Here is a 25,583-nt window from a genome sequence, read left to right as displayed (position 1 = left end):
GGCTGGGAAGAGTCCAATAACCATGGCTCTTCCCATCCTGAGAATACCAGACCCCAGCTGTCAGCTTCACCTTGGCTGGTGATCTAATTTGGGGGGATCCCACGTTTGTTTTGTTTTTTTTAATTATTTATTTATAAATAATTAAAAAAAAAAAAACAGCTTGGGGAGCCCTCCAAATTGATCACCAGCCAAGGTGAAGCTGTCAGCTGTGGTTTGCAGGCTACAGCTGTCTGCTTTACCCTAGCTGGCTATCAAAAATAGGGGGGACCCCACGTCATTTATTTTAATTCTTTTTTTTTTTTTGGGCTAAATACAAGGCTAGGCATCCTTTAGTGTCACATGAAAGGCACTAAAGGGCGCCAGCTTAGAATATGCAGGGGGGTGGGACGTTATATATGTTTGACATCTATCCATTCATCCATTGTAGCATTTTACGCTGTGTGCCCACAATCAGGGTTTGCAACGTTTTGGGCGCAGAGTGTTTTCCCTGCGTCCATAACGCTGCGTTGTGCAGTAGAAGCACAGTGGCAGGATTTTTAGAAATCCCGTGCCCACTGTGTTTCTTTTCTCCGCAGCATAAATCGACCTGTGGCGCAGCTTCCCGAGCCTCAGCATGTCAATTTATGCTGCGGAGATGAGTGTTCTTTGCAGGTAGCATAGAGCTCCACAGCAGCCTGAACCCAAATCGTGGGCATGGGCAGCTGTGTTCTCCCGTGGACAACACTCACATTTCTGCAGGAGGCTGACACTGGGTACTAGACGCCGTGTCGCTGGATCATGGCCACATAGCCTAAAGGCTACTTTACACGCTGCGATATCGGTCCCGATATCGCTAGCGTGGGTACCCGCCCCCATCTGTTGTGCGACACGGGCAAATCGCTGCCCGTGCCGCACAACATCGCGCAGACGCGTCACACATACTTACCTGCCCGGCGACGTCACTGTGACCGGCGAACCGCCTCCTTTCTAAGGGGGCGGTCCGTGTGGCGTCACAGTGACGTCACTGAGCGGCCGCCCAATAGAAGCGGAGGGGCGGAGATGAGTGGCCGGAACATCCCGCCCACCTTCCTTCCTCATAGCGGCCGGGAGGCAGGTAAGGAGAGGTTCCTTGTTCCTGCGGCGTCACACATAGCGATGTGTGCTGCCGCAGGAGCGACAAACTACATCGTTACTGCTGCAGTAACGATAATCGAGAATGGACCCCCATGTCACCGATGAGCGATTTTGCACGTTTTTGCAACGATGCAAAATCGCTCATCGGTGTCACACGCAGCAACATCGCTAATGCGGCCGGATGTGCGTCACCAATTCCGTGACCCTAACGACTCCGCATTAGCGATGTCGCAGCGTGTAAAGCCCCCTTAACAGTGAGAAATTTGTTGCTACAGCAACATTTTTGTGAAGTACCTGTGGATTCAAAATGTTTACTATACTCCTGAATAAAATCCTTGAGGGGTCCAGTTTCCAAAATGAGGTCACTTGTGGGGGGTTTCTGATGTATAGGTACCCAAGGGGCCCTGCTAATGTGACATGGTGCGCGCAATTTACTTCAACTTTTCCAAAATTCAAATGGTGCTCCTTCCATTCCAAGCCCTCCCATTTATCCAAACAAAGGTTTTTGGCCACATGTGGGGTATCCCTGCGCTCACAAGAAATTAGATAACAACCTGTGGGGTACACGTTTTGTTGTTGCCTCTTGAAAAAGTGAAAAATGTGTCGCTAAATCAACATTTTTGTGAAAAAAATGAAAATTTCAATATGGCAACCTAAGCTTATCAAATTCTGTGAAGTATTCGTGGATTCAAAATGCTCAATATACACCTAGATTAAAGCCTTGAGGGGTCTTATTTCCAGAATGGGGTCACTTGTGGGGGACCTCCACTGCTTAGGCACCTCAGGGGCTCTCCTAATGCAACATGGCGTCCGCTATTGATTCCAGCCAATTTTGCAGTCAAATTGCACTCCTTCCCTTCCGAGCCCTGCCATGCGCCCAAACAGTTGATTTCCACCACATACAAGATATCAACAAACTCAGGAGAAATTGCGCAATAAATTTCATGGTGATTTTTTCCTGTTACCCTTGTGAAAAAAAAAGCTACCTGGTTGAAGTAACAATTTTGTGGTAAAATTTTATTTTTTTATTTTCATGGCTCAACGTTATAAACGTCTGTAAAGCACCTGGAGGTTCAGGGTACTCACCAAACATCAAGATAAATTCCTTGAGGGGCCTAGTTTCCAATATGGGGTCAGTTGTGGTGTTTTTTTGCTGTTTACGTACCTTAGGGGTCCTCCAAATGCGACATGGTGCCCGCAATCTTTTTCAGCCAAATTTCCTTTACAAAATTCAAATATTGCTCCTTCAGTTCCAAGCCCTCCCATTTCTCCAAACATAGGTTTCAGACCACAAGTGAGGTATCACCGCGCTCATAAAAAAGTGGGTAACAAACATTGGCATCAAATTTTTGGAATTACCTCTTGAAAAAGTGAAAAAATTGATGCTAAAGCAACATTTTTGAGAAAAAAATGAAAATTTTCAATGTGACAACGTAACGTTATCAAAATCTGTGAAGTACCTGTGGATCCAAAATGCTCACTATACCCCTAGATAGAAGCCTTAAGGGGTCTAGTTTCCAAAATGGTGTCACTTGTGAGGGGTTTCTGCTGTTTAGGTATCTTAGCGGACATGTAAATGCAACATGGTGCCCGCAATCTATTTCAGCCAAATTTGCTTTCCAAAATTCAAATATTGCTCCTTCTGTTCCGAGCCCTCCCATTTGTCCAAACAAAGGTTTCTGACCACATGTGGGGTATTGGCACGTTCATAAGAAAGTGGGTAACAAGTTTTGGGGTTCATTTTGTTGTGTTATTTCTTCTAAAAGTAAATAAATTTGGGGTAGAGCAACATTTTAGGTAAAATTTTATTTTTTGCTTTTTTTCATTCCACTTTGCTTTAGTTCCTGTGAAGCACCTGAAGGGTTAATAAACTTCTTGGATGTGGTTTTGAGTACTTTGAGGGGTGCTGTTTTGAGAATGGTGTCACTTTTAGGTATTTTCTGTCACTTAGGCCTCTCAAAGTCACTTCAAATGTGATGTGGTCCCTAAAAAAATGGTTTTGTGAATTTTGTTGAAAAAATGGGAAATTGCAGATGAACTTTGACCCCTTCTAACTTCCTAACCCCAAAACATTTTGTTTCAGAAATTGCGCTAATGTAAAGTAGACATGTGGGAAATGTTATTTATTAACTGTTTTGTGTGACATAACTCTCTGGGTTAAGGGCATAAAAATTAAAAGTTTGAAAATTGCAAAATTTTCAAAATTTTCATCAAATTTCCGATTTTTTCACAAATAAAAGCAAAAAATATCGTTCTAAATTTATAACTATCATGAAGTACAATATGTCACGAAAAAACAATGTCAGAATCACCGGGATCCGTTGAAGCGTTCCAGAGTTATGACCTCATAAAGTGACACTGGTCAGAATTGCAAAAAATGGCCTGGGCATTAAGTACAAAACTGGCTTCGTCCTTAAGGGGTTAAATGGAAGAAGTTTGGGACCTCCAGAACTCTTCCTAGACCTGGCCATCCAGTCAAACTGAGAAATCGTGGGAGAAGAGCCTTGGTGAGAGAGGTAAAGAAGAACCCCAAGATCACTGTGGCTGAGCTCCAGAGATGCAGTAGGGAGATGGGAGAAAGTTCCACAAAGTCAACTATCACTGCAGCCCTCCACCAGTCGGGCCTTTATGGCAGAGTGGCCCAACGGAAGCCTCTTCTCAGTGCAAGACATACGAAAGCCTGCATAGAGTTTGCAAAAAAAACATATGAAGGACTCCCAGACTATGAGAAAATAAGATTCCCTGGTCTGATGAGACGAAGAGAGAACTTTCTGGTGATAATTCTAAGCGGTATGTGTGGAGAAAACCAGGCACTGCTCATCACCTTCCCAATACAATCCCGACAGTGAAACATGGAGGTGACAGAATCATACTACGGAGGTGTTTTTAGCTGCAGGGACAGGACGATTGATTGTAGTTGAAGGAAAGATAATGCAGAAAGTACAGCGATATTCTAGAAGAAAACTTCTTCCAGAGTGCTCTGGACCTCAGACTTGGCTGTGGCTGACAATGACCCCAAGCACACAGCTAAAATAACAAAAGGAGTGGCTTCAAAACAACTCTGTGACCATTCTTGACTGGCCCAGCCAGAGCCCTGACCTAAGCCCAACTGAGCATCTCTGGAGAGACCTCAAAATGGCTGTCTACCAAAGTTCACCATCCAACCTGACGGAACTGTAGACTGCAAGGAAGAATGGCAGAGGACCCCCAAATCCAGGTGTGAAAAACTGGTTGCATCATTCCCAAGAACACTCATGGCTGTACTAGCCCAAAAGGGTGCTTCTACTCAATACTGAGAAAAGGGTCTGAATACTTATGACCATGTAATATTTCAATTTCTACATTTGTTTTTTGTTCTGTCAAGATGGGGTGCAAATTGTACATTAATGAGAAAAAAAATGAATTTTTTTAAATTTTACAAATGGTTGAAATGAAAGAGTGAAAAATTTAAAGGGGCCTGAATACTTTCCATAGCCACTGTATTGCACTTTGTACTTACAATTGCTCATTTTGCCTTTCTACCTAGTTAATTCTTCTGTTTTCCATTAGGTTTACGACATCACGTGAGTAAAAACTGACTAGCTGAATCCCTTCTAAGGCAGGGGTGTCAAACTCATTTTTCACCAGGGGCCACATCTGCATTATGGTGGCTTCCAAAGGGCTGCTTATAATTGTAAGGGCTCATGCAGATCTTTCTGCAACATGATACGAGCAGGGATTACAATGCACAAACTGACCAGGGGCTAGGAGAGAAATGCCCCTGGGTAGTAGGGCTATAAGAGAGCTGTGCCTGGGTAGTAGGGCTAAAAGAGAGCTTTCCCTGTGAAGTAAGGCTATAAAAGAGCTGTCCTTCGGTAGAAAGGTTATAAGAAATCTGTTCCTGGGTAGGAGAGCTATAAGAGAGCTGTCCCTGGTTAGTACAGCTATAAAAGCGCTGTCTCTGGGTAATAAGACTATGCGAAAGCTATTCCTGGGTAGTAGGGGTAAACGACAGCTGTCTAAGGGTAGTAAAACTAGGCGACAGCTGTTCCTGAATACTAAGGTTATACAACAGCTGCCCTTATGTAGTAGCGCTATAAAAATAGCTGTTCCTGGGTATTAAGGCTACACGACAGCTGTTTCGGGGTATTAGGGCAATACGAGAGCTGTCCTTGGGTAGAAGGACTATATAACAGCTGTCCCTGAGTACTAAGAGTAGGGTAGTAGAGTTATAGGGCCTAGGACACATTGCGTACAATCGGACGTGTGGAATGCGATTAAAAAAAAACAAAAAAACAAATTGCATACCATTTGGACCAATGTTACTCTATGGAGCCGTTCCCATCTACGATTTTTTTCTCAGCCCTAATCGGACCGAGAAAACAAATTGCACCCATACAAGTCTGTGGATGCGAGTGAAACATCGGACTGCATTCAGATTACACTGGAGTGCAGTGCGATAATCGCATCAGCTGACAATGGAGGAGACAGAAATGAATCCCTCCCTCTACTCCGCAGCTGTGATCCGATCGCAGAATCTGATCAGTCGCATGACACACTGCTCATGGTTGCAGTGGAGCGGGAGCAGAGGGTCAAGAGCATATCGCATCCGATGCCATATGCTTGTGTGGCCCCAGCCTTACAGAGTTGTCCATGGCTTGTAGGACTAAGGGCACTGTCCCTGGCTTGTTGACTTGAGGGTGCTGTCCAAGATAGACTGCTCCCTATGATAAGTATTGGCTACATCTGCTCTAAATCAAATATGAAACCTGCTCCCTTTGCTTTTGCCGGACCCTATGCAAAGTACTGGGTGCCTCCAAGCTTATTTAAGGGCTTGTGCGCACGTTGTGTAATTTCATGCATTAACGCAGCGTTTAGAACTGCAGCATTAGCGCATGCGTCCTGTGTCCCCAGCACAATCTATGAAGATTGTGCATAATCTGTGCGCACGATGCTTTTTTTGAACGCAACAATTTAAGTGTAAAAAATTTGACAAAATCACTGCTTTTAAAAATGCAGCATGTCAATTATTCCGTGCGCTTTGGATGCAGCTACCACTCTGTCTATGGGAGAGAAAGGAACCAGAGCGCATGAAATCGGCATTTTTTCTGCAGAAACACTGCATCCATTATGCAGTGTTTCTGCAGCGATTTGAATCGCACATGAGCTGTCAAATCACTGCAGAATTTCCTGCAGTGACACGACGCAATGTGTGCACGAGCCCCAAAGGTTCAAAGATCCTGCTCCCTGTACTTATGATATCTTCTTAGTTAAGTGCCTGCTAACTGCATCCCTCAATTTCAAAGATGGCATCCGCTGCTTGTGTTGGCACTGCCTCCTCTACTAAGCATTGGCTGCATCTGCTCAGATTCCAAGTTGGCACTATTTCCCTTTTGCTGTCTCTGTACCTCTGCTAAATGCTGTCTGTGTCAATTTAAAATGCAGCTAGGAGAGAGACATCTTGCATTTTTTAGTTTGTGCACACCTCAACACTGCTCTTTAAGGCGAATTATTCAGCCTTTTGAGATGCGAGTTATTATTATGGGCATAGAGGTTGTGTAGAGCTGATATTAGTCATACCTCTGGGATGATGGCTTGCTCTGTAAAAATCATCTTTTAAAACTTTGATCTTCCAGGCTATGGAGTGTATACTACCTGGAAGATAAGACTGCCTCCAGTCTTCATTATACAAGAATTCTCCTCCCATTCTCTTCAGTGTCCCTTTGACGTTCGGTATGTGGCCAGAAGTCCCGCACCTGCACATTCTGCCTGCAGAGTCTACACTGCACATCAAAATTGAAGAACGTTCCCACAGAAGGGCGGAACAGTGCAGAGCAGAGATGGCAGCCAAAATGCACAGGCATGGGATTTCCGGCTACGAGCCTGACAAATGGACACTGCAGAGAAGGGGAGGAGAAATCTTGTAAAATGAAGACCGTACGGGGGGGACCACTAAAAATGATGTGGCAGGCTCAATTTGGCCCAGGGGCTTTGCATTCAATACCCCAAATTTAAGATCTATGTAGAAACAGGAAGCCTATTTTCCCTGCATGAGTCACTGCAAAAGTCAATGTCAGGGTGGAGGAGAAGAGGATCTAGGTCAATAATGGAATAATTCATGCAGGGACAAGAGACTTCCTGTTTCTATATAAAGTGAAGAAGAGAGATGAATTAACTGGGTAGAAAGGCAAAATGAGCAATTGAAAATACACAGGGCCGTATAATATGATATTTGCAATATATTAAGAGGATAAAAACTGTGATGGGAGAGCTTCTTTAAGAATAATCTGAAGGTATGAATTACATTATTAGGGCAGTATTGTTGTGAGATAAGATTATAGTTCTTTGGTAAGATGACTAAAAAAAGAAAAAATACATAAACATCTCTAGTTTTACCAAGCAGCATTTTAAAGATTTTTTTTTCCTGACACTGTTAGATTCTGCTCAGTAGTTCTTTCATTACAGTAAACAAATCAGTCAATTAGAAAATGACAAGACAGATGGGATGTAAAGAAGCCATTTGCTAGAAAAGTGATTTAAATCTGTGCCTAAAAAGGCCGCTCTGCTTCCTGACACCATCAACTGCTCCACACATCACTCATTAAGATGAATTACAAGAAACCTTCACTTTGACCAACACAGTCTTACTGATAACCCTAAATAATTACTGTGGACTCATGTGTCAGCTTGATGGAGCAGTCTTTCCTTTCACATGCTAAGCAGCAATAATAAAGACACCCATTATACATTCAAGTTCATGAGCACATATTGGAGGCAGCTTAGGAAGTGCGGCAAACTAAAAAAGGATCTGTGATTGGGACATTAAGAGCCTTATGTCAGAGGTACTGTATATATTAGAAAAATCTAATGGACGTCTTATGACAAACCACACTGTATAGACATATAGTATAGTGGGATACAAAGGCCATAAGCTCTTATTGAAGGAGGTTTTTAACCCCTTCACGACCGCGGGCCGTAAAATTACGTCCTATTTTAACGTGACTTAACGACCAGGGACGTAATTTTACGGCCTAAACTTCATTTGATTGCCGTGGCCATAGCAACGGCTTTCAAATGATGTCCCCTGCTGTTTCTTACAGCAGGGGACCTTTGCTTGACCCCAGGGGGGGTGGCATCGCCACCCCCTATCGACGATCGATGTGATTGGCTGTTCAAATCTGAACCGCCAACCACATCGATCGCACTAATTTCGGCAAAAATAATGCCTGAATTAGTGCGATCCTGTGAGATCCAGCTATGAGATGCCGCAGCTGCTGCAGCATATCATAGGTGGACCTCAAACATGCCGCCCCCAGCCCCTGCAGCACTGATTGGAGCGATCGTGCTATGACGCGCAATCGCTCCAATCAGTGTGCAGTGGGGCGGTCTGATCTGCCGGTGGCCGCCCTCCCCAGGCCTGTGCTGCTCTGGGGACCCTCCCCCAACATGGCTGCAGCGTGGAGTGGCTGGTACTTTTGGTACCACGCCACCGCTGCTGCCGCCGCAGACGCCGCCTCTGCTGTCACCGCGCCAGCTCCAAAGGTAAGTATTGCGCTCCGGCGATGGCCCCTGCGCGCTCCCGTGAAGGCCCCTGCGCGCTCCCGTGAAGGCCCCTGCCCGTGCCCCCCCCCGATCTGCCCCCCTACGCCCCGATCTGCCCCCCTACGCCCCGATCTGCCCCCCCCCGGCATCCCGATCTGCTACCACCGCTGCTGCTGCAAAGTGAGTACTGTGCTCACTTTGCAGCCCGTGCGCGCTCCCGTGGTGCCCCTGCGCGCTGCCGTGATAGCCCCTGCCGTGCCCCCCCCCCGCGATCTGCTCCCCCCAACCCCCCCCCCCCCCCCCGACATCCCGATCCGCTCCCCCTGCGATCTGACTGCCTCCCCCATTATTTCTATTCTGCTTCTGCAGCTCCCTCTCCGGTCTCCCCCTCTGCTCTCCCCCCCTCTCCCTCTGCTCTCCCCCCCCTCCCCCTCTGCTCTCCCCCTCTGCTCTCCCCCCTCCCCCTCTGCTCTCACCCCCCCCCTCTCCCCCTCTGCTCTCCCCCGACGTCCTCTTACCTGTCTTCACCGGCCTGATCACATCTGCGTCCATCGCTGGGTCCTTCCTGGGCATTCTGCTGATCTGCCTGCTGCTCCTGTAAAGCTGTCCATCTCTCTGCCATCTGTTCCTCTGCAGCTCTTCTGGTCAGTGATCCTCCTGCTAGTCCTCTGGGTACTGTGAGTATAACTTTTTTTTTTTTTTCCGTATCCCCTGTCCATTTTTACACCTCATCCGTCCGTGCGTCCCGCCAAGCGCTGATCAGGGATGCAGATAACGGATCGGCATCCCTGCTCAATTTTTGGCGTGACTTTTTTCCGTATTCGCGACGCTTTTTGTATCGCATCCGTCCGTGCGTCCCGCCGAGCGCTGATTAGGGATGCAGATAACGGATCGGCATCCCTGCTCAATTTTTGGCGTGACTTTTTTCCGTATCCCCGACGCTTTTTGTATCGCGTCCGTCCGTGCGTCCCGCCGAGTGCTGATCAGGGATGCAGATAACGGATCGGCATCCCTGCTCAATTTTTGGCGTGACTTTTTTCCGTATTCGCGACGCTTTTTGTATCGCATCCGTCCGTGCGTCCCGCCGAGCGCAGATCAGGGATGCAGATAACGGATCGGCATCCCTGCTCAATTTTTGGCGTGACTTTTTTTTCCGTATCCCCGACGCTTTTTGTATCGCATCCGTCCGTGCGTCCCGCCGAGCGCTGATTAGGGATGCAGATAACGGATCGGCATCCCTGCTCAATTTTTGGCGTGACTTTTTTCCGTATTTGCGACGCTTTTTGTATCGCATCCGTCCGTGCGTCCCGCCAAGCGCTGATCAGGGATGCACATAACGTATCTGCATCCATGGTCAATTTTTGGCGTGACTTTTTTTTTTTACGTATCCCCGACGCTTTTTTTTATCGCATCCGACCGTGCGTCCTGCAGCGGCCGATCAGTGCACTGCGTTTGAAAAGTCAAATGGCGCTCCTTCTCTTCTGAGCCCCGCCATGCGCTCAAACAATTACTTTCCACCACATATGAGGTATCTGCGTACTCAGGAGAAAATGCACAATACATTTTATGGTGCATTTTTTCCTGTTACCCTTGTGAAAAAAAAAGCTACCTAGTTGAAGCAACCATTTTGTGGTAAAAAAAAAAAAAAATTCTTTTCACGGCTCAACGCTATAAACTTCTGTGAAGCCCCCAGGTGTTCAAAGTGCTCACCAAACATCTAGAAAAAATATTTGAGGGCTCTAGTTTCCAAAATGGTGTCACTTGTGGGGGAGCTCCACTGTTTAGGCACCATAGGGGGTCTCCAAACGTGACATGGCGTCCGCTAATGATTCCAACCAATTTTGCTGTCAAATGGCGCTCCTTCTCTTCTGAGCCCCGCCATGCGCCCAAACAATTACTTTCCACCACATATGAGGTATCTGCGTACTCAGGAGAAAATGCACAATACATTTTATGGTGCATTTTTTCCTGATAGCCTTGTGAAAAAAAAAGCTACCTAGTTGAAGCAACCGTTTTGTGGTAAAAAATTTTTTTTTTCTTTTCACGGCTCAACGCTATAAACTTCTGTGAAGCCCCCAGGTGTTCAAAGTGCTCACCAAACATCTAGAAAAATTATTTGAGGGCTCTAGTTTCCAAAATGGTGTCACTTGTGGGGGAGCTCCACTGTTTAGGCACCATAGGGGGTCTCCAAACGTGACATGGTGTCCGCTAATGATTCCAACCAATTTTGCTGTCAAATGGCGCTCCTTCTCTTCTGAGCCCCGCCATGCGCCCAAACAATTACTTTCCACCACATATGAGGTATCTGCGTACTCAGGAGAAAATGCACAATACATTTTATGGTGCATTTTTTCCTGTTACCCTTGTGAAAAAAAAAGCTACCTAGTTGAAGCAACCGTTTTGTGGTAAAAAAAATTTTTTTTCTTTTCACGGCTCAACGCTATAAACTTTTGTGAAGCCCCCAGGGGTTCAAAGTGCTCACCAAACATCTAGAAAAATTATTTGAGGCCTCTAGTTTCCAAAATGGGGTCACTTGTGGGGGAGCTCCATTGTTTAGGCACCTCAGGGGGTCTTCAAACCCGACATGGCGTCCGCTAACAGGTGCAGCTAATTTTGCACTCAAAAATTCAAATGGCGCTCCTTGCCTTCCGAGCACTGCTGTGTGTCCAAACATTTGATTTCCACCACATATGAGGTATCTGCGTACTCAGGAGAAAATGCACAATACATTTTATGGTGCATTTTTTCCTGTTACCCTTGTGAAAAAAAAAGCTACCTAGTTGAAGCAACCGTTTTGTGGTAAAAAAAATTTTTTTTCTTTTCACGGCTCAACGCTATAAACTTTTGTGAAGCCCCCAGGGGTTCAAAGTGCTCACCAAACATCTAGAAAAATTATTTGAGGCCTCTAGTTTCCAAAATGGGGTCACTTGTGGGGGAGCTCCATTGTTTAGGCACCTCAGGGGGTCTTCAAACCCGACATGGCGTCCGCTAACAGGTGCAGCTAATTTTGCACTCAAAAATTCAAATGGCGCTCCTTGCCTTCCGAGCACTGCTGTGTGTCCAAACATTTGATTTCCACCACATATGAGGTATCTGCGTACTCAGGAGAAAATGCACAATACATTTTATGGTGCATTTTTTCCTGTTACCCTTGTGAAAAAAAAAGCTACCTAGTTGAAGCAACAGTTTTGTGGTAAAAACATTTGTTTTTCTTTTCACGGCTCAACGCTATAAACTTTTGTGAAGCCCCCAGGGGTTCAAAGTGCTCACCAAACATCTAGAAAAATTATTTGAGGCCTCTAGTTTCCAAAATGGGGTCACTTATGGGGGAGCTCCATTGTTTAGGCACCTCAGGGGGTCTTCAAACCCGACATGGCGTCCGCTAATGAGTGCAGCTAATTTTGCGTTCAAAAATTCAAATGGCGCTCCTTCCCTTCCGAGCTCTGCCGTGCGCCCAAACAATTGATTTTTACCACATATGGGGTATCGGCGTACTCAGGAGAACATGCACAATAAATTGTATTGTGTACTTTCTCTTTTCTCCCTTGTAAAAATGAAAATTTTATGGCTAAAGTAACATTTTTGTGTTAAAAAGTAAAATTTTCATTTTTTCCTTCCACATTGCTTTGGTTCCTGTGAAGCACCTAAAGGGTTAATAATCTTATTGGATGTGGTTTTGAGCAGTGTGAGGGGTGTAGTTTTTAGAATGGGGTCACTTTTGGGTATTTTCTGTCACCTCGGCCTCTCAAAGTCACTTCAAATGTGATGTGGTCCCTAAAAAAATTATTTTGTAAATTTTGTTGGAAAAATGAGAATTTGCTGATGACCTTTGACCCCTTCTAACTTCCTAACGGAAAAAAAATTTGTTTCGAAAATTGCGCTGATGTAAAGTAGACATGTGGGAAATGTTATTTAGTAACTATTTTGTGTGACATATCTCTCAGATTTATGGGCATAAATTTTCAAAGTTTGAAATTTGCGAAATTTTCAAAATTTTCGCCAAATTTCCTAAATTTTCACAAATAAACGCAAAAAATATCGGCCTAAATTTACCACTGACATGAAGTACAATATGTCACGAAAAAACAATGTCAGAATCGCCAGGATCCGTTGAAGCGTTCCAGAGTTATAACCTGTCAAAGTGACACTGGTCAGAATTGCAAAAAATGGCCCGGTCATTAGGGTGTTTTAGTGGCCGGGGGTGAAGGGGTTAAGGTATTTCATTGTATGGAATAGGATAGTCCACTGCACTCTCCCTTATGGGGGAAGAAACCCCATACATTCACACACAGAAATATACATATATATATTATATATTATATATATTGCACGTGAGGTAAAGCCTTGTATATGAGCCAATATGAGGGGCTGCTGATAAGTCTTTGGCTTTGTGATCTTTTTTTTATTTCTATGGTAACGAATGTATCACATGAAAGCCTTGTGTGTCTAATATAGGTTTTCAAAATTTTATGTTTGTTGCTTATTACAACAGTGTTCTACGCACTCGGGAAAACAAAATGTGGGAGTCTAATGCAATATTCACAGCAACTGAGAGCAGAGGAGTGATAAAATTCTTGTTTCTGCAAGGAAAGTCTGTGAAGGATATTCATGGTGATATGTCGCAGACATTGGGGGATCAATGCCCTTCATATTCCATAATTAATAACTGCGTTGCCAAATTTAAAACGGGCCACTTCACCACCAATGATGAGGAAGGTCCTGAACGACCGAGAGTGGTTGTTATTCCGGAGATCGTCGATGCTGTGCACAACCTCATACTGGAGAATCAACGAATTTCAGCTAAAGTAATAGCAGACATCATGGGGATTTCCTGTGAACATGTTTGTCATTATCCATGAACGTTTGGACATGAGGAAGCTATCTGCAAAGTGGATCCCCAAATTTGTGACAACAGATCAGAGAAGCATGCGAGTGAAAACTTCCCGGTACATTTGTCAGCGTTTCGGACTGATAAGAACTTCCTGGATCGACTGGTCACTATGGATGAGACCTGGATTTATTTGTATGACCCTGAAAATAAGAAGGAGTCAAAAGAGTGGAGGCACAGTGGTTCTCCTCATCCAAAGAAGTTCAGGGTGCAAAAATCAGCCACTAATGTGATGGCGTCTGTGTTCTGGGATAAGGAGGGGGTGCTGCTAGTGGACTATCTTCAAAAGGGTTCCACCATCAATGCAAGGTATTACATTGAACCTTTGGACCTTAAACGTGGGCTCTAATAAAACACCATGATGTGAACTTCCCTTTAAAATAAGAGAAAAATTGTCACATATATTCTATTGCCAAGTCTCCATTTATTCTTGAATGATTAACAATGACAAAATCATCAAGAAATTAGAACTGATTTATGTCCTAATTTTCCAGAGCACAAAAAATTAAAGAAGGAAAACAGCGTTAAGCCCAGGTCAAGGTTTCCAAAGTGTCTCTGAAAACGTTAAAGCTTTATGTATATAAGGAGGATAAGCTTAAAGGGGTACTCCCATCTCAAACATCCTATCCCAATATGTAGTAGGAGGAATAATAAGAATATTAGCAAACACCTCCAATTAGAAATGTAGCATAGCTCTCCTGATTAGCTATGACGCTTACCTCACGTTAAGGGAATTGCAGGACTTTAGGTATCCATAGTTGTGACCACGCGTATAGTCACAGCCAGTTAGTTGCTAGTAGTCATAACCATAAATAACTAAGGTCCTGCAATGTCTTGCACATGAGTAAAGTGACAGTGAATCAGAAGAACTATACTACATTTCTAATTGGAAGTATTTGTTATTATTATACCCACTATACATTGAAATAGGATCTTGGAGATGGGAATACCCCTTTAAGGAAATTAAAATATACTTACAGGCCGTATGCAGAATTGACAGCTAGGCTGGTTATTTGCTGCGGAGGTTCTCCACTAACCCAAACAAGTTGTATTACAAGCTCTGCTTGATAGCCAGGAGATTGCTTTAATGGAGTGCTTTTTACCCTGTAAAAAATAAATATTTCTTAAAAATCAGATAAATCCAAAATGAACAGCAACCATCACCCCCAGCCATATTAGAACATATGGTGAAAATATATATAATTGGCCATTAAGTTATAGATAAAGCAAAGAAATAAAAAATGGAAAACAGAAAACAATGTGATAACCCCCAGGTATAAATCTGATATTTTCTATGGTACATGTTCATGATGATTAAAACACGATCGGGCAACATTTAGTTCAATTCAATTGTGAATCTAATAGTTTGGTAATGGTGAGGATACTCAAAATGTACATCAGGTTTTCGTTCTGAGACCATTTTTGGAAACAGGTGCTTGGATTCCTCCATAAATGCATAAAAAGCATTCCCCAATATGGGAAGGATGAATGCCTCAAGCACGTTACACACTTATCTAGAGTAGATTTATGTACAAATTAATTCACACTGTGGCATAGCTGTATACAGAATGAGTGCTGAGACTACTACTGCAGGTTCCCTAAGGGGACTATTAAATGCAGCAAAAATGCTTTATAAAGAAAAAAAATATAATACATGCACATTTTATATTATATATATACACACACATATATACATACATACACATATATACATACATACACACACACACACACACACACACACACACACATATATATATATATTTATTTCAAATCACACCCCTTCTGCCACATTAAAAATTGAGCATAGAAAATATAAAAAAAAAATAAATACACACAAGGTATTGCTGCGTTACCAAAAGTCCGATCTATCAAAGTGTAAAGTAAACCAATCGGTTAACGGCCTAAACAGAAAAAAAAATTAAAAAAAATAAAATAAATAAAAATACCAGAATTGCAGTTTTTTGGCAGCCGCAGCAACAATAAAAAAAATGTAATAACAGGCGATAAAAACACTGTATTTACCCAAACATTACATCAATAAAAACATCAGCTCAGGGCAAAAATAAAAATGCCAGAGCACAGCTCCATATCCCAAAATAAGAAAGTTGTGACACAAGATTAAAAAAACAAAAAATAAAATAAAGATTTTTTTCACCACTTAGAAAAAAACTGTACATATTTGGATCTACGTAATCGCACTGACCTGGAGAATCATACTATCAGGTTAGTTTTATAAGGTGCTGTGATGGGAGGGATAAAGGCGGAATAGGGTCTTACCCGGTTTACAGGGCGAAAGGTAAAAGAGCAAAGCACTCACCTGGCAGGGTTGTGCCAGTCACAACCCCTTTACAGACGTGGATGAGCGCTTAGGTGGTTCAGCAGCGGCCCCGTCACAGAGCAAAATTTTCAACGTAAAAACTGGGGAAAAACGGGTTTTATGCCGCGCTAGAAAACCACGAGCTTGAATATAACAGATTGTTCTTTTATTTAGGTCATTCCAATGCGTTTCGGAGACTGATCTGCCTCCTTCCTCCCTGAGGCAGATGAGTCTCCGAAACGCGTTGGAATGACCTAAATAAAAGAACAATCTGTTACATTCAAGCTCGTGGTTTTCTAGCGCGGCATAAAACCAGTTTTTCCCCAGTTTTTACGTTGAAAAGGTTCGTTTTATAGAAGAATGAACTTTAAATAAAACCCCCCACCAAAAACAATTTTTTTTAATCTTTTTTTCTATTCTATTCTGCCACATTAGGAAGTTTCTTTTATTGCTTACCATTACATCATATAATAAAATGGATGGTGTCATTCAAAAGTACAACTGATCCTGCAAAAAACAAGTCTATATCGACAGAAAAATAAAACAAATGTATTGCTCTTGCAATAATCAAAGGAAAAAATGAAAAGTTCAAAAATGAAAAATCGCCCAGTCCTTAAGGGATTAAGGACTCCTGTTTTCCTATCTGTAACATAGATATAGAAACAGCAGCATGGACGACAAATCAGTACTGAACAGTGTAGCTGTGAATTCATCTCTGGGGCGAGGTAAAACATTTACAAGAACACTGTTGAATCTCTATTTATCACTCACCCAATCTGCCCATCCCTGCTCCCACTACTCTTTTTCATAGCCATTAATATTCAGATGTAATCTTAAACATCTGTGAGCTTGTAGACAATCTTTGATCAAGACAGAATTTAGCCATTTTTCAGAAAATGATGAAGTTCATGAGGAAATATAAGAGGCTGAAAAAGTATATTTCTTTAATAGGTTGTAGCTTAAAGTGTCTCCCATCTGCCTGTACTATTGCTGTATGGAAATAAACGCAAGTGACTATTTCAAGTCTTTCACCTCATAAAAGATCTCCAATGAAAACTTTATAAGTACCACAAAGCCTGGAGGACACCAAACATGTGTAGAGCAGCAAGGGGAGACAGTGGTAGTTGTGTGCAGGGTTTGCCAGGTTGCAGCGCAGCCACTGGGTAAACCATTGCCTCCCAGTCACCACTCCACTGCAGGGATGTTTTTGCCACAGTCCATTTGTTCTCTGAGTCAATAAAGCAGACACCGGTATATTCCCTGCAAACAACCAAACTTTACTGAACTTCAATACAAGGACGTTTGCCATTCGCATAACACGGGCACCGCTTCAGTCCCGATGGGGTTCCCTCCAGACTCCACTTCAACCTTTAATTTATTGTCCGACCGGTTTCCTGGCACCTGGGCGCCATCAGACACCACTAGGCCCCTCATTCTCCCGTCTGACATCACGCTGCATGAACAGATTCAACTAGTCCTTAAGCCTATCTGTCCCACCCACAGGGATTAGCTTGCGCTTTGGAAAGGCGCAGTTGGACAGCACTCCTCTGTTTCTGCTTTTGGCCAGGATATACCCTTTTCCTTTAAGGGCCCACTGACCTTCGGTCTCGCAGGGGATTTCTTATCCAGGAAAGGACGGACGCCACCCCGACCGACCAGACTGAACCCCGCTTTTTGGGACACAGTTCCACAGACCTATAAAGAGCAGGACTCCAGATGTCCAGGATCAAAGGGTTGACCCTTAAGATCGTTAGGTAAATTCAATACTATGGCCTCTTCTCACTAACTCCTTCTGGGGACTCTCCTGCCCTATATATACCCTATCCGGCTCCTTTCTCTTAACCCTTTTCCTGCTTGCCCAAGTGCCAGGACAGTAGTTACTCCTGCACTGCCACCTGGTGGACATTTACAAGATACACAATACATTCAATTACATTAAATAAAACCTTCGGTGTGCTGGCTACTTCTGAAAGGGGGAGGCGTAGCCTTGAGCCCCCTACACATTAACAAAAATCCATAACCTCTAAATAAACAACTTAGCTAACGTAAGTCAGTCTTCTTTGCAGGCTCACATTTAGATAGTACACTTGAAATTAAGTGAAAAAAATCATAAAATAATTCTTACTTTAGGCAGGGTACATTGTCACGGATCCCATCAGACGAACTGCTGCTTGTGGATGGGTGAGACTGAAGAACTATAGGTTGGGGGTTAGCAGTTCCACTGGGTGTTGACACTTGTTCAATGTCTGGAGACTCTAGATCATTGATTTCATAAAGCAACCTTACTTCCAGCATCTTAAAAGTCAAGCAGAAAATATAGATATATAAAAAAAGAAGAAAATCAACATGAAATGCAAGAAAAAAAGTAAATTACTTGTATTGTTTAGGTATATCAACATAAAAACGTGGAACAAAAAGACATTATTTACAACATTTATTGTGTAATGTTAACCAAAGTTGTAAATAACTTCAAAGTGGAAATATAAAAAAAATCACCAACAAACATAATTAATGCTGGCAGAGTACACGATTTAAAAGGGTTATATTATAATAGAATTTAGTAATTTTACATCGTGGCCCTTCAAATAAACAAGCCTGCTGCCAGAATAAGACCTGTTCTCCATTCTGTCGCATCTTCACAACCTTTTATCCCATTAAAAAGAACCCATAAGAGCAAACGTTTTCACATTGGGGCAATCCAAGAAAATGTACAAATACTATACCCTGAGGAGTCACTGCAGACAGTGCTGTAGAGATGACAATAACAAGTGCGCTTTTGGTGAGTTGCTTTTTATAGTTGTAAAGGTTGAAGGCAGACTTGAGTCCATGGAGTTCAACCTATAGCCTAAGATGTTTTGATTTTAGTGTAGGGACTCGGAAGACAATGAGAACCTTTGGCTTGGGTTGCGAGCTTGCGTAATTTTGTCAAAATATTGACCAATACTTTAAGTACTTTATACATTGTTTTCATTGCTCATTTGGCCATTTGTTTGCAGGCTCCAGCCAGGCCCTTTGCTGTAGGCTGGTTAATGTGGGGGTCACATTAGGAGACTTTTGGTATTACCGTAAAGATCAGATGTATAAAACTCTCACACTAACCCTTACAGAGAACAGTGTAGAAAAAATAAACGTAGCAAAAACTATGTCTCTTCATCATACAGACGACAAAAAAGTGGAATTAAAAGCGATGAAATAGTGGCATGTAAATAACTATGTTATTCCTGAAAACGTCTTGTCCCTCAAAAAACAAGCCTTCAGTTAGCGATGATAAACAAAATTAAAAAGCTACAATTAGCAAAATGGGGGTTACTTGAGGGGGTTTCTGCTGTTCTGGCACTTATGGGCTCTACAACTGGAGTACACAAACTGTTCTAAGAAAATCTGTGCTTCAAAAGCCAAATATCACTTCTTCCCTCCCAAGCCCTGAAAAGTAGCCAAACAGTATTATACAGTCATGTGGAATATTGCCACGTTCAGGAGTCGCTGTGTAACACATCATGGTGTCTTTTTTTTTTATTTCCCCTTTTGAAAATTGGAAATCTGCAGCTAGTACAACATTTTAGTGGGGAAAAATGTGATAATTTTTTTTTTCATCGCCCAATAATATCACATTTTTATGACACACCTGTGGTGTCAATACGCTCAGAACACTTAGATGAATTTGTTGCAGTTTGTAAAATTGAGTCACTTGTGGGGGGATTTCTGCTGTTCTTGCACCTTAGCGGCTTTGCCAATGTGACATACTGTAGCACCTGTAAACCATTCCAGCAAATACTTAAAGAAAACCAACCACCAGGATTTTCATATAGAAACTAAAGCCAGTGCTATACTGGTGCTATTGTGCTGATTCTAAACATACCTTTAGTTGTGAGATCAGATGTATAGTTTCTGAAATACAAGCAAGTAAAGTTTGTGAAATACACTTATTTGATGATAAGTGCAACGGAATATCTAATAGGTGGGTTGGGTTTTGCTAGTTATTCCTGCCCGGTTTGCCTGCCTGTTCTTCCTCCCCCCTTTAATAACAGACAGGGGGAGGAAGGATAGGCAGGCAGACAGGGGCGGGAAAAACTAGCAAAACCCGACCTACCTATTAGACATCCCGTTGCACTCATCACATAACAGTGCATTTCACAAACTTTACTTGCCTATATTTTAGAAACAAAGAAAAAGGAAAAGCGATCAAAGAGCCCAATCAAGCAAAGATAATGGTTATATCAAAAATTGATTTTATCACATATATTTATTACAATGAATACAAGTATTTATTAGGACAACTAATATGCATCCATAAAAAACGGAACTGTAGATATTACTCACAATTGTATATACCTTGATTTTTTTTATATAAATATATCTCAATTACTGTGCGAATTAATACTGTATCTATCAAGTTGCTGAGACCCGCGTGACAGACAGGATTAGCAAAGCACACTATTTCCAATGTCAATCATGCACTAGATAATAAAAAAGTCATAATTTCCATGCTCCACCATTGCATGACCGACACAGAGCAATTACTTATACCCGGGACCACTAGGGGTCACGGTTCCACTTTTAGACAGATAAGCCATCCTGCCCGTCACATGGATCTAAACCGCACTATCCATATTAGAAAGGGAATCAATCCACACAAGTACACAATTGGATACCCGATGCTACAACTTTCCCACAGTCATGGCCAAAAGTTTTGAGAATGCTACAAGTATTAATTTTTACAAAGTCTACTGCTTAAGTTTTTCTAATGGTAATTTGCATATACTCCAGAATGTCATAAAGAGTGATCAGCTTAACAGCAATTACTTGCAAAGTCAATATTGGCTAAGAAAATGAACTTTAACCCCCAAAGCACATTTCAACATCATTGCATTCCTGCCTTAAAAGGAGCAGCTAACATTGTTTTAGTGATTGTTCCATTAACACAGGTGTGGGTGTTGATGAGGACAGGGCTGGCGGTCAGTCATGATCAAGAATGACACCACTGGACACTTTAAAAGGAGGCTGGTGCTTGGTATCATTGTTTCTCTTTAGTTAACCATGGTTATCTCTAAAGAAACACGTGCATCCATCATTGCTCTGCACAAAAATGGCCTAACAGGGAAGAGTATCGCAGCTACAAAGATTGCACCTCAGAACAATCTATCACATAATCAAGAACTTCAAGGAGAGAGCTTCCATTGTTACCAAAAAGACTCCAGGGCGGTTAAGAAGGACCAGCAAACGCCAGGACCATATCTTAAAACTGTTTCAGCTGCGGGATCGGACTACCAGCAGTGCCGAGCTAGCTCAGCAATTGCAGCAGGCTGGTGTGAGTGCTTCTGCACGCACTGTGAGGCGGAGACTGCTTGAGCAAGGCCTGGTTTCAAGGAGGGCAGCAAAGAAGGTACTTCTCTCCAGAAAAAACATCAGGGACCGACTGATATTCTGCAAAAGGTACAGGGAGTGGACTGCTGAGGACTGGGGTAAAGTCATTTTCTCAGATGAATCCCCTTTTCGATTGTTTGGGACATCTGGAAAACAGCTTATTAGGAGAAGAAGAGGTGAGCGCTACCACCAGTCTTGTCTCATGCCAACTGTTAAGCATCCTGAAACGATTCATGTGTGGGGTTGCTTCTCAGCCAAGGGAATCGGCTCACTCACAGTCTTGCCTAAAAACACAGCCATGAATAAAGAATGGTACCAGAATGTCCTCAAAGAGCAACTTCTCCCAACTGTCCAAGAGCAGTTTGGCGCCCAAAAATGCCTTTTCCAGCATGATGGGGCACCTTGCCATAAAGCAAAGGTGATCACTAAATGGCTCATGGAACAAAACAGAGATTTTGGGTCCATGGCCTGGAAACTCCCCAGGTCTTAATCCCATTGAGAACTTGTGGGCAATCATCAAGAGACGGGTGGACAAACAAAAACCAACAAATTCTGGCAAAATGCAAGCATTGCTTATGCAAGAATGGACAGCTATCAGTCAGGATTTGGTCCAGAAGTTGATTGAGAGCATGCCAGGGAGATATGCAGAGGTCCTGAAGAAGAAGGGTCAACACTGCAAATATTGACTTGCTGCATTAACTCATTCTAACTGTCAATATAACCTTTTGGTACTCATAATATGATTGCAATTATATTTCTGTATGTGATGTAAACATCAGACAAACACAATTAAAAACCAGAGGGCAACAGATCATGTGAAAATATAATTTTGGTGTCATTCTCAAAACTTTTGTCCATGACTGTATATCAGCACAAATTAACAGGTGTGCAGTAAACAACATTCCCATATATAGCAGCACAATTTAACCAGTTACCGTGTAGAAAGGATCGCACCAGACACGTGTTTCGATCTTCTTCCTCAAGGGGTGTGTCACATTGACCAGAGAGGAGGTTTAAAAACCCCCCTTTAATCACCGCGTAACACCAATAATGACGCATATGCTGTCATGGTGATCCGCCGACGCGAGGCCAGCCACCGCGTCACGAATCACCTGACTCAGGGCACCACGTGGCCCAAGACAGGGGGGCCGGAGAGATACAGTGACCCGGACAAGCGTCGGCACACATGGCAGCCATGCATTCAGGTGTGCGGAAATTTTATGAGCATATATCAAATATAAGAAAAGAGGGAAACGATAGTATCCATATTTAGACAAATTTATATAAATTCCGTGATGCGGTGGCCAGCCTCACGCCGGCGGATCACCATGACAGCATATGCGTCATTATTGGTGTTATGTGGTGATTGGAGGGGGGGGTATTTATACCTCCTCTCCGGTCAATGTGACACACCCCTTGAGGAAGAAGATCGAAACACGTGTCGGGTGCGATCCTTTCTAAACGGTAACTGGTTAAATTGTGCTGCTATATATGGGAATGTTGTTTACTGCATACCTGTTAAATTGTGCTGATATATGTGGGAAAGTTGTAGCACCGGGTATCCAATTGTGTACTTGTGTGGATTGATTCCCTTTTTTAATATGGATAGTGTGGTTCAGATCCATGTGACGGGCAGGACGGCTTATCTGTCTAAAAGTGCAACAGTGACCCCTAGTGGTCCCGGGTATAAGTAATTGCTCTGTGTCGGTCATGCAATGGTGGAGCATGGAAATTATGACTTTTTTGCCATCTAGTGCATGATTGACATTGTAAATAGTGTGCTTTGCTAATCATGTCTGTCACACGGGTCTCAACAACTTTATAGATACAGTATTAATTGGAACAGTAATTGAGATATATTTATATAAAAAAATCAAGGTATATACAATTGTGAGTAATATTTACAGTTCCCGTTTTATGGATATAATTAATATGCATATTAGTTGTCCTAATAAATACTTGTATTCATTGTAATAAATATATGTGATAAAATCAATTTTTGATATAACCATTATCTTTGCATGATTGGGCTCTTTGATCGCTTTTCCTTTTTCTTTGTTGCTTAGTTTATGCGATTTTTGCCCTTATATAGTCCCTGACAATACTTAGATATAATACACATTATCTTGGTGTAATAATATGTATTTTGGAAACACTGATTATAAATACTCTATATTTTAGAAAGCATACATCCCATCTCACAACTAAATGTATGTTTAGTATCAGCAGGATAGTGCCAGTATAGCACTAGCTTACGTTTTTATATGAAAATCCTGGTGGTTGGTCCTCTTTATAAGTCCAATATGGCGCTCCTTCCCTTTGGAACTTTGCATTGGACTTTGAAAGTAATTCCTGATTACTTGTAGGATAATGTAGCACTCAGGAGAAATTACTCAAACTATGAGGTCCATTTTTTCTTATTTGCCCTTATATGAAAAAAAAACTTGGGGGTAAAACATTTTAGTGAAATAAAAATGAATTCTTTCTTGGTATATAATTAATTCTTTGACACACATGTTGTGTCAGTATGCCCACTGCACCACTGGATGAATTCATTGGTGTAGTTTGTAAAATGGGGGGGGGGGTCCGCTTTCTTGGTATCTCAAGGGGCTCTGCCAATGTGACATGGCACCCTCAAGCCATTCCAGCTGAAATCTTGAAGCCATTATGGCACCTCTTCCCTTCTGGGCTTTGCACTGTGCCTCAAAAGTAGTTTTCAGCCACATATGGGTTAATGAAAAACTCAGGACAAAATTGTGTAACAAATTATACAGTCCCTTTTCTCATATCCTTTCGAAAAGTACAAATTTGGGGACTAAGCAATATTTTAGTAGAAAAAATGGAAATTTGTCATTTTCACAACCCAATGTTATACAATTCCGTGAATCACATGAAGGGTAAATTTGCTCATTAAACATCCAGATGAATTCCTCAAAAGGCATAGTTTCCATAATGGGTTCACTTGTGGGAGGCTTCTGTGCGGCCTCTTAAAATGGGACATGACGACTGCAATCTATTACAAACAAAATGGTGCTCCAAAATTTAAAGTGTTTTTTTCCTTCCGAACCCTACAGTGTGCAAAAATGTAGTTTTGCACCACACGTAGTATCGGTGTACTCCGGAAACATTGCACAACAAATTACAGATTCATTTTCTCCTGTTAACCTCGTGAAAATTAAAAAAATGGGGTTTAAGCAACATTATTGGAAAAAAAAAATGAATTTTTTCATTTTCAATGCTCAACGTTCTAAAATTCTGTGAAACATCTGGAGGTGCAAATGTGCACACCACACCCAGGTAAATTTCTTGAGGGATGTAGGTTCCAAAAGGAGGTCACTTGTGGGGGGGGGGTGTTTACTCTGTTTAGGCACATCAGGGGCTCTGCAATAGCAAAACAGCATCTGCAATCTATTCCAGACAATTTTTTTCGCTCCAAAAGTCAAATGGTGATCTTTTCCTCCCGAGTCCTGCCATTTGCTCTAACTGTAGTAATCCACCACATATGTGATATTGCTGTATATGAATTTGCACAACAAATTATATGGTTATTTCTCCTGTTATCCTTGTTAAAATGAAAAATGTATGGCTAAAGCAATAATATTACAGGAAAAATTAGATTTTTTTAAAATTTTTTTAAACAACGCGTTTTCTTCTAATCCTGGACAACCCCATAAAGAAACACAGGAGTGGAAAGACCCACAATATGGAGGCTAGACACAAGATTGTTGGTTGCATTAGACAATACATGTAATGTTTATCAACAGCTGTTTTGGGGATTTTTTTCTACCGATTTCCTTTGAAGGGACTTTTTAAAATTGGAATCCATGTTTTTGCGGAAGCAGAAATTTTAAAACATGATATTATGGAATTTATAACATTTTCTGCTTAACAAAACACTGGCAATTTGTCTAGTTCTGCTTTAAATAACTGTGTGTAATCCTTGATTTATGGCAAATGAATGCTCCAAAATATGTATGCACATTCAAGGGATTGCATCTTATTGTAGTTAAATATTACTCATAATGGATGTTAAACTGTCATCATCAATGACCAGAAAATACAAATCTTTAAGCTTCCGATTTAACAATGTATGCAAAGCAAAGCATGGTCTTTACCGGGATGACATCTGTGTTCACTTCCTGTTTGCTGAATCTATAGATGATGACATGGGCTGAGACACCTGCCACACATAGTATCCTGCTCTCTGGGCACCAGGAGATCATCTGGATGGCAAAAGGATCTTCGTCTACAATGTCCGTGCTAGGTTTATCTTCTTTATTCCGAGATTTCTCAAATACTTTTGCTGTCTTGAGTTTATATAACATTTGCAACGTTACTAGGAAAAAAAACAACAAAAAAATATTAGAACCATTTGAA

General features: G+C 42.2%; 1 protein-coding gene across 3 annotated transcripts in view; it reads right to left on the bottom strand.

Annotated features, from left to right (window-relative positions):
* STXBP5 (syntaxin binding protein 5) overlaps positions 1–25,583 on the bottom strand; it is a 611,224-nt gene that overhangs the window by 101,740 nt on the left and 483,901 nt on the right. For all 3 annotated transcript variants that reach the window (XM_075339550.1, XM_075339551.1, XM_075339552.1), the window contains exons 15-17: positions 25,322–25,542; positions 17,968–18,137; positions 14,501–14,626 (exon numbers count right to left, since the gene is read on the bottom strand). In XM_075339550.1, coding sequence (XP_075195665.1) covers positions 14,501–14,626; positions 17,968–18,137; positions 25,322–25,542 — 517 coding nt within the window. The remainder of the gene's footprint in view (positions 1–14,500; positions 14,627–17,967; positions 18,138–25,321; positions 25,543–25,583) is intronic.

This window comes from Anomaloglossus baeobatrachus, chromosome 3 (assembly GCF_048569485.1).
Source record: "Anomaloglossus baeobatrachus isolate aAnoBae1 chromosome 3, aAnoBae1.hap1, whole genome shotgun sequence".
NCBI classification, from domain to species: Eukaryota; Metazoa; Chordata; class Amphibia; order Anura; family Aromobatidae; genus Anomaloglossus; species Anomaloglossus baeobatrachus.
Note: the sequence above shows the minus strand (reverse complement) of the source record. Positions and strands in the feature narration are given on the sequence as shown.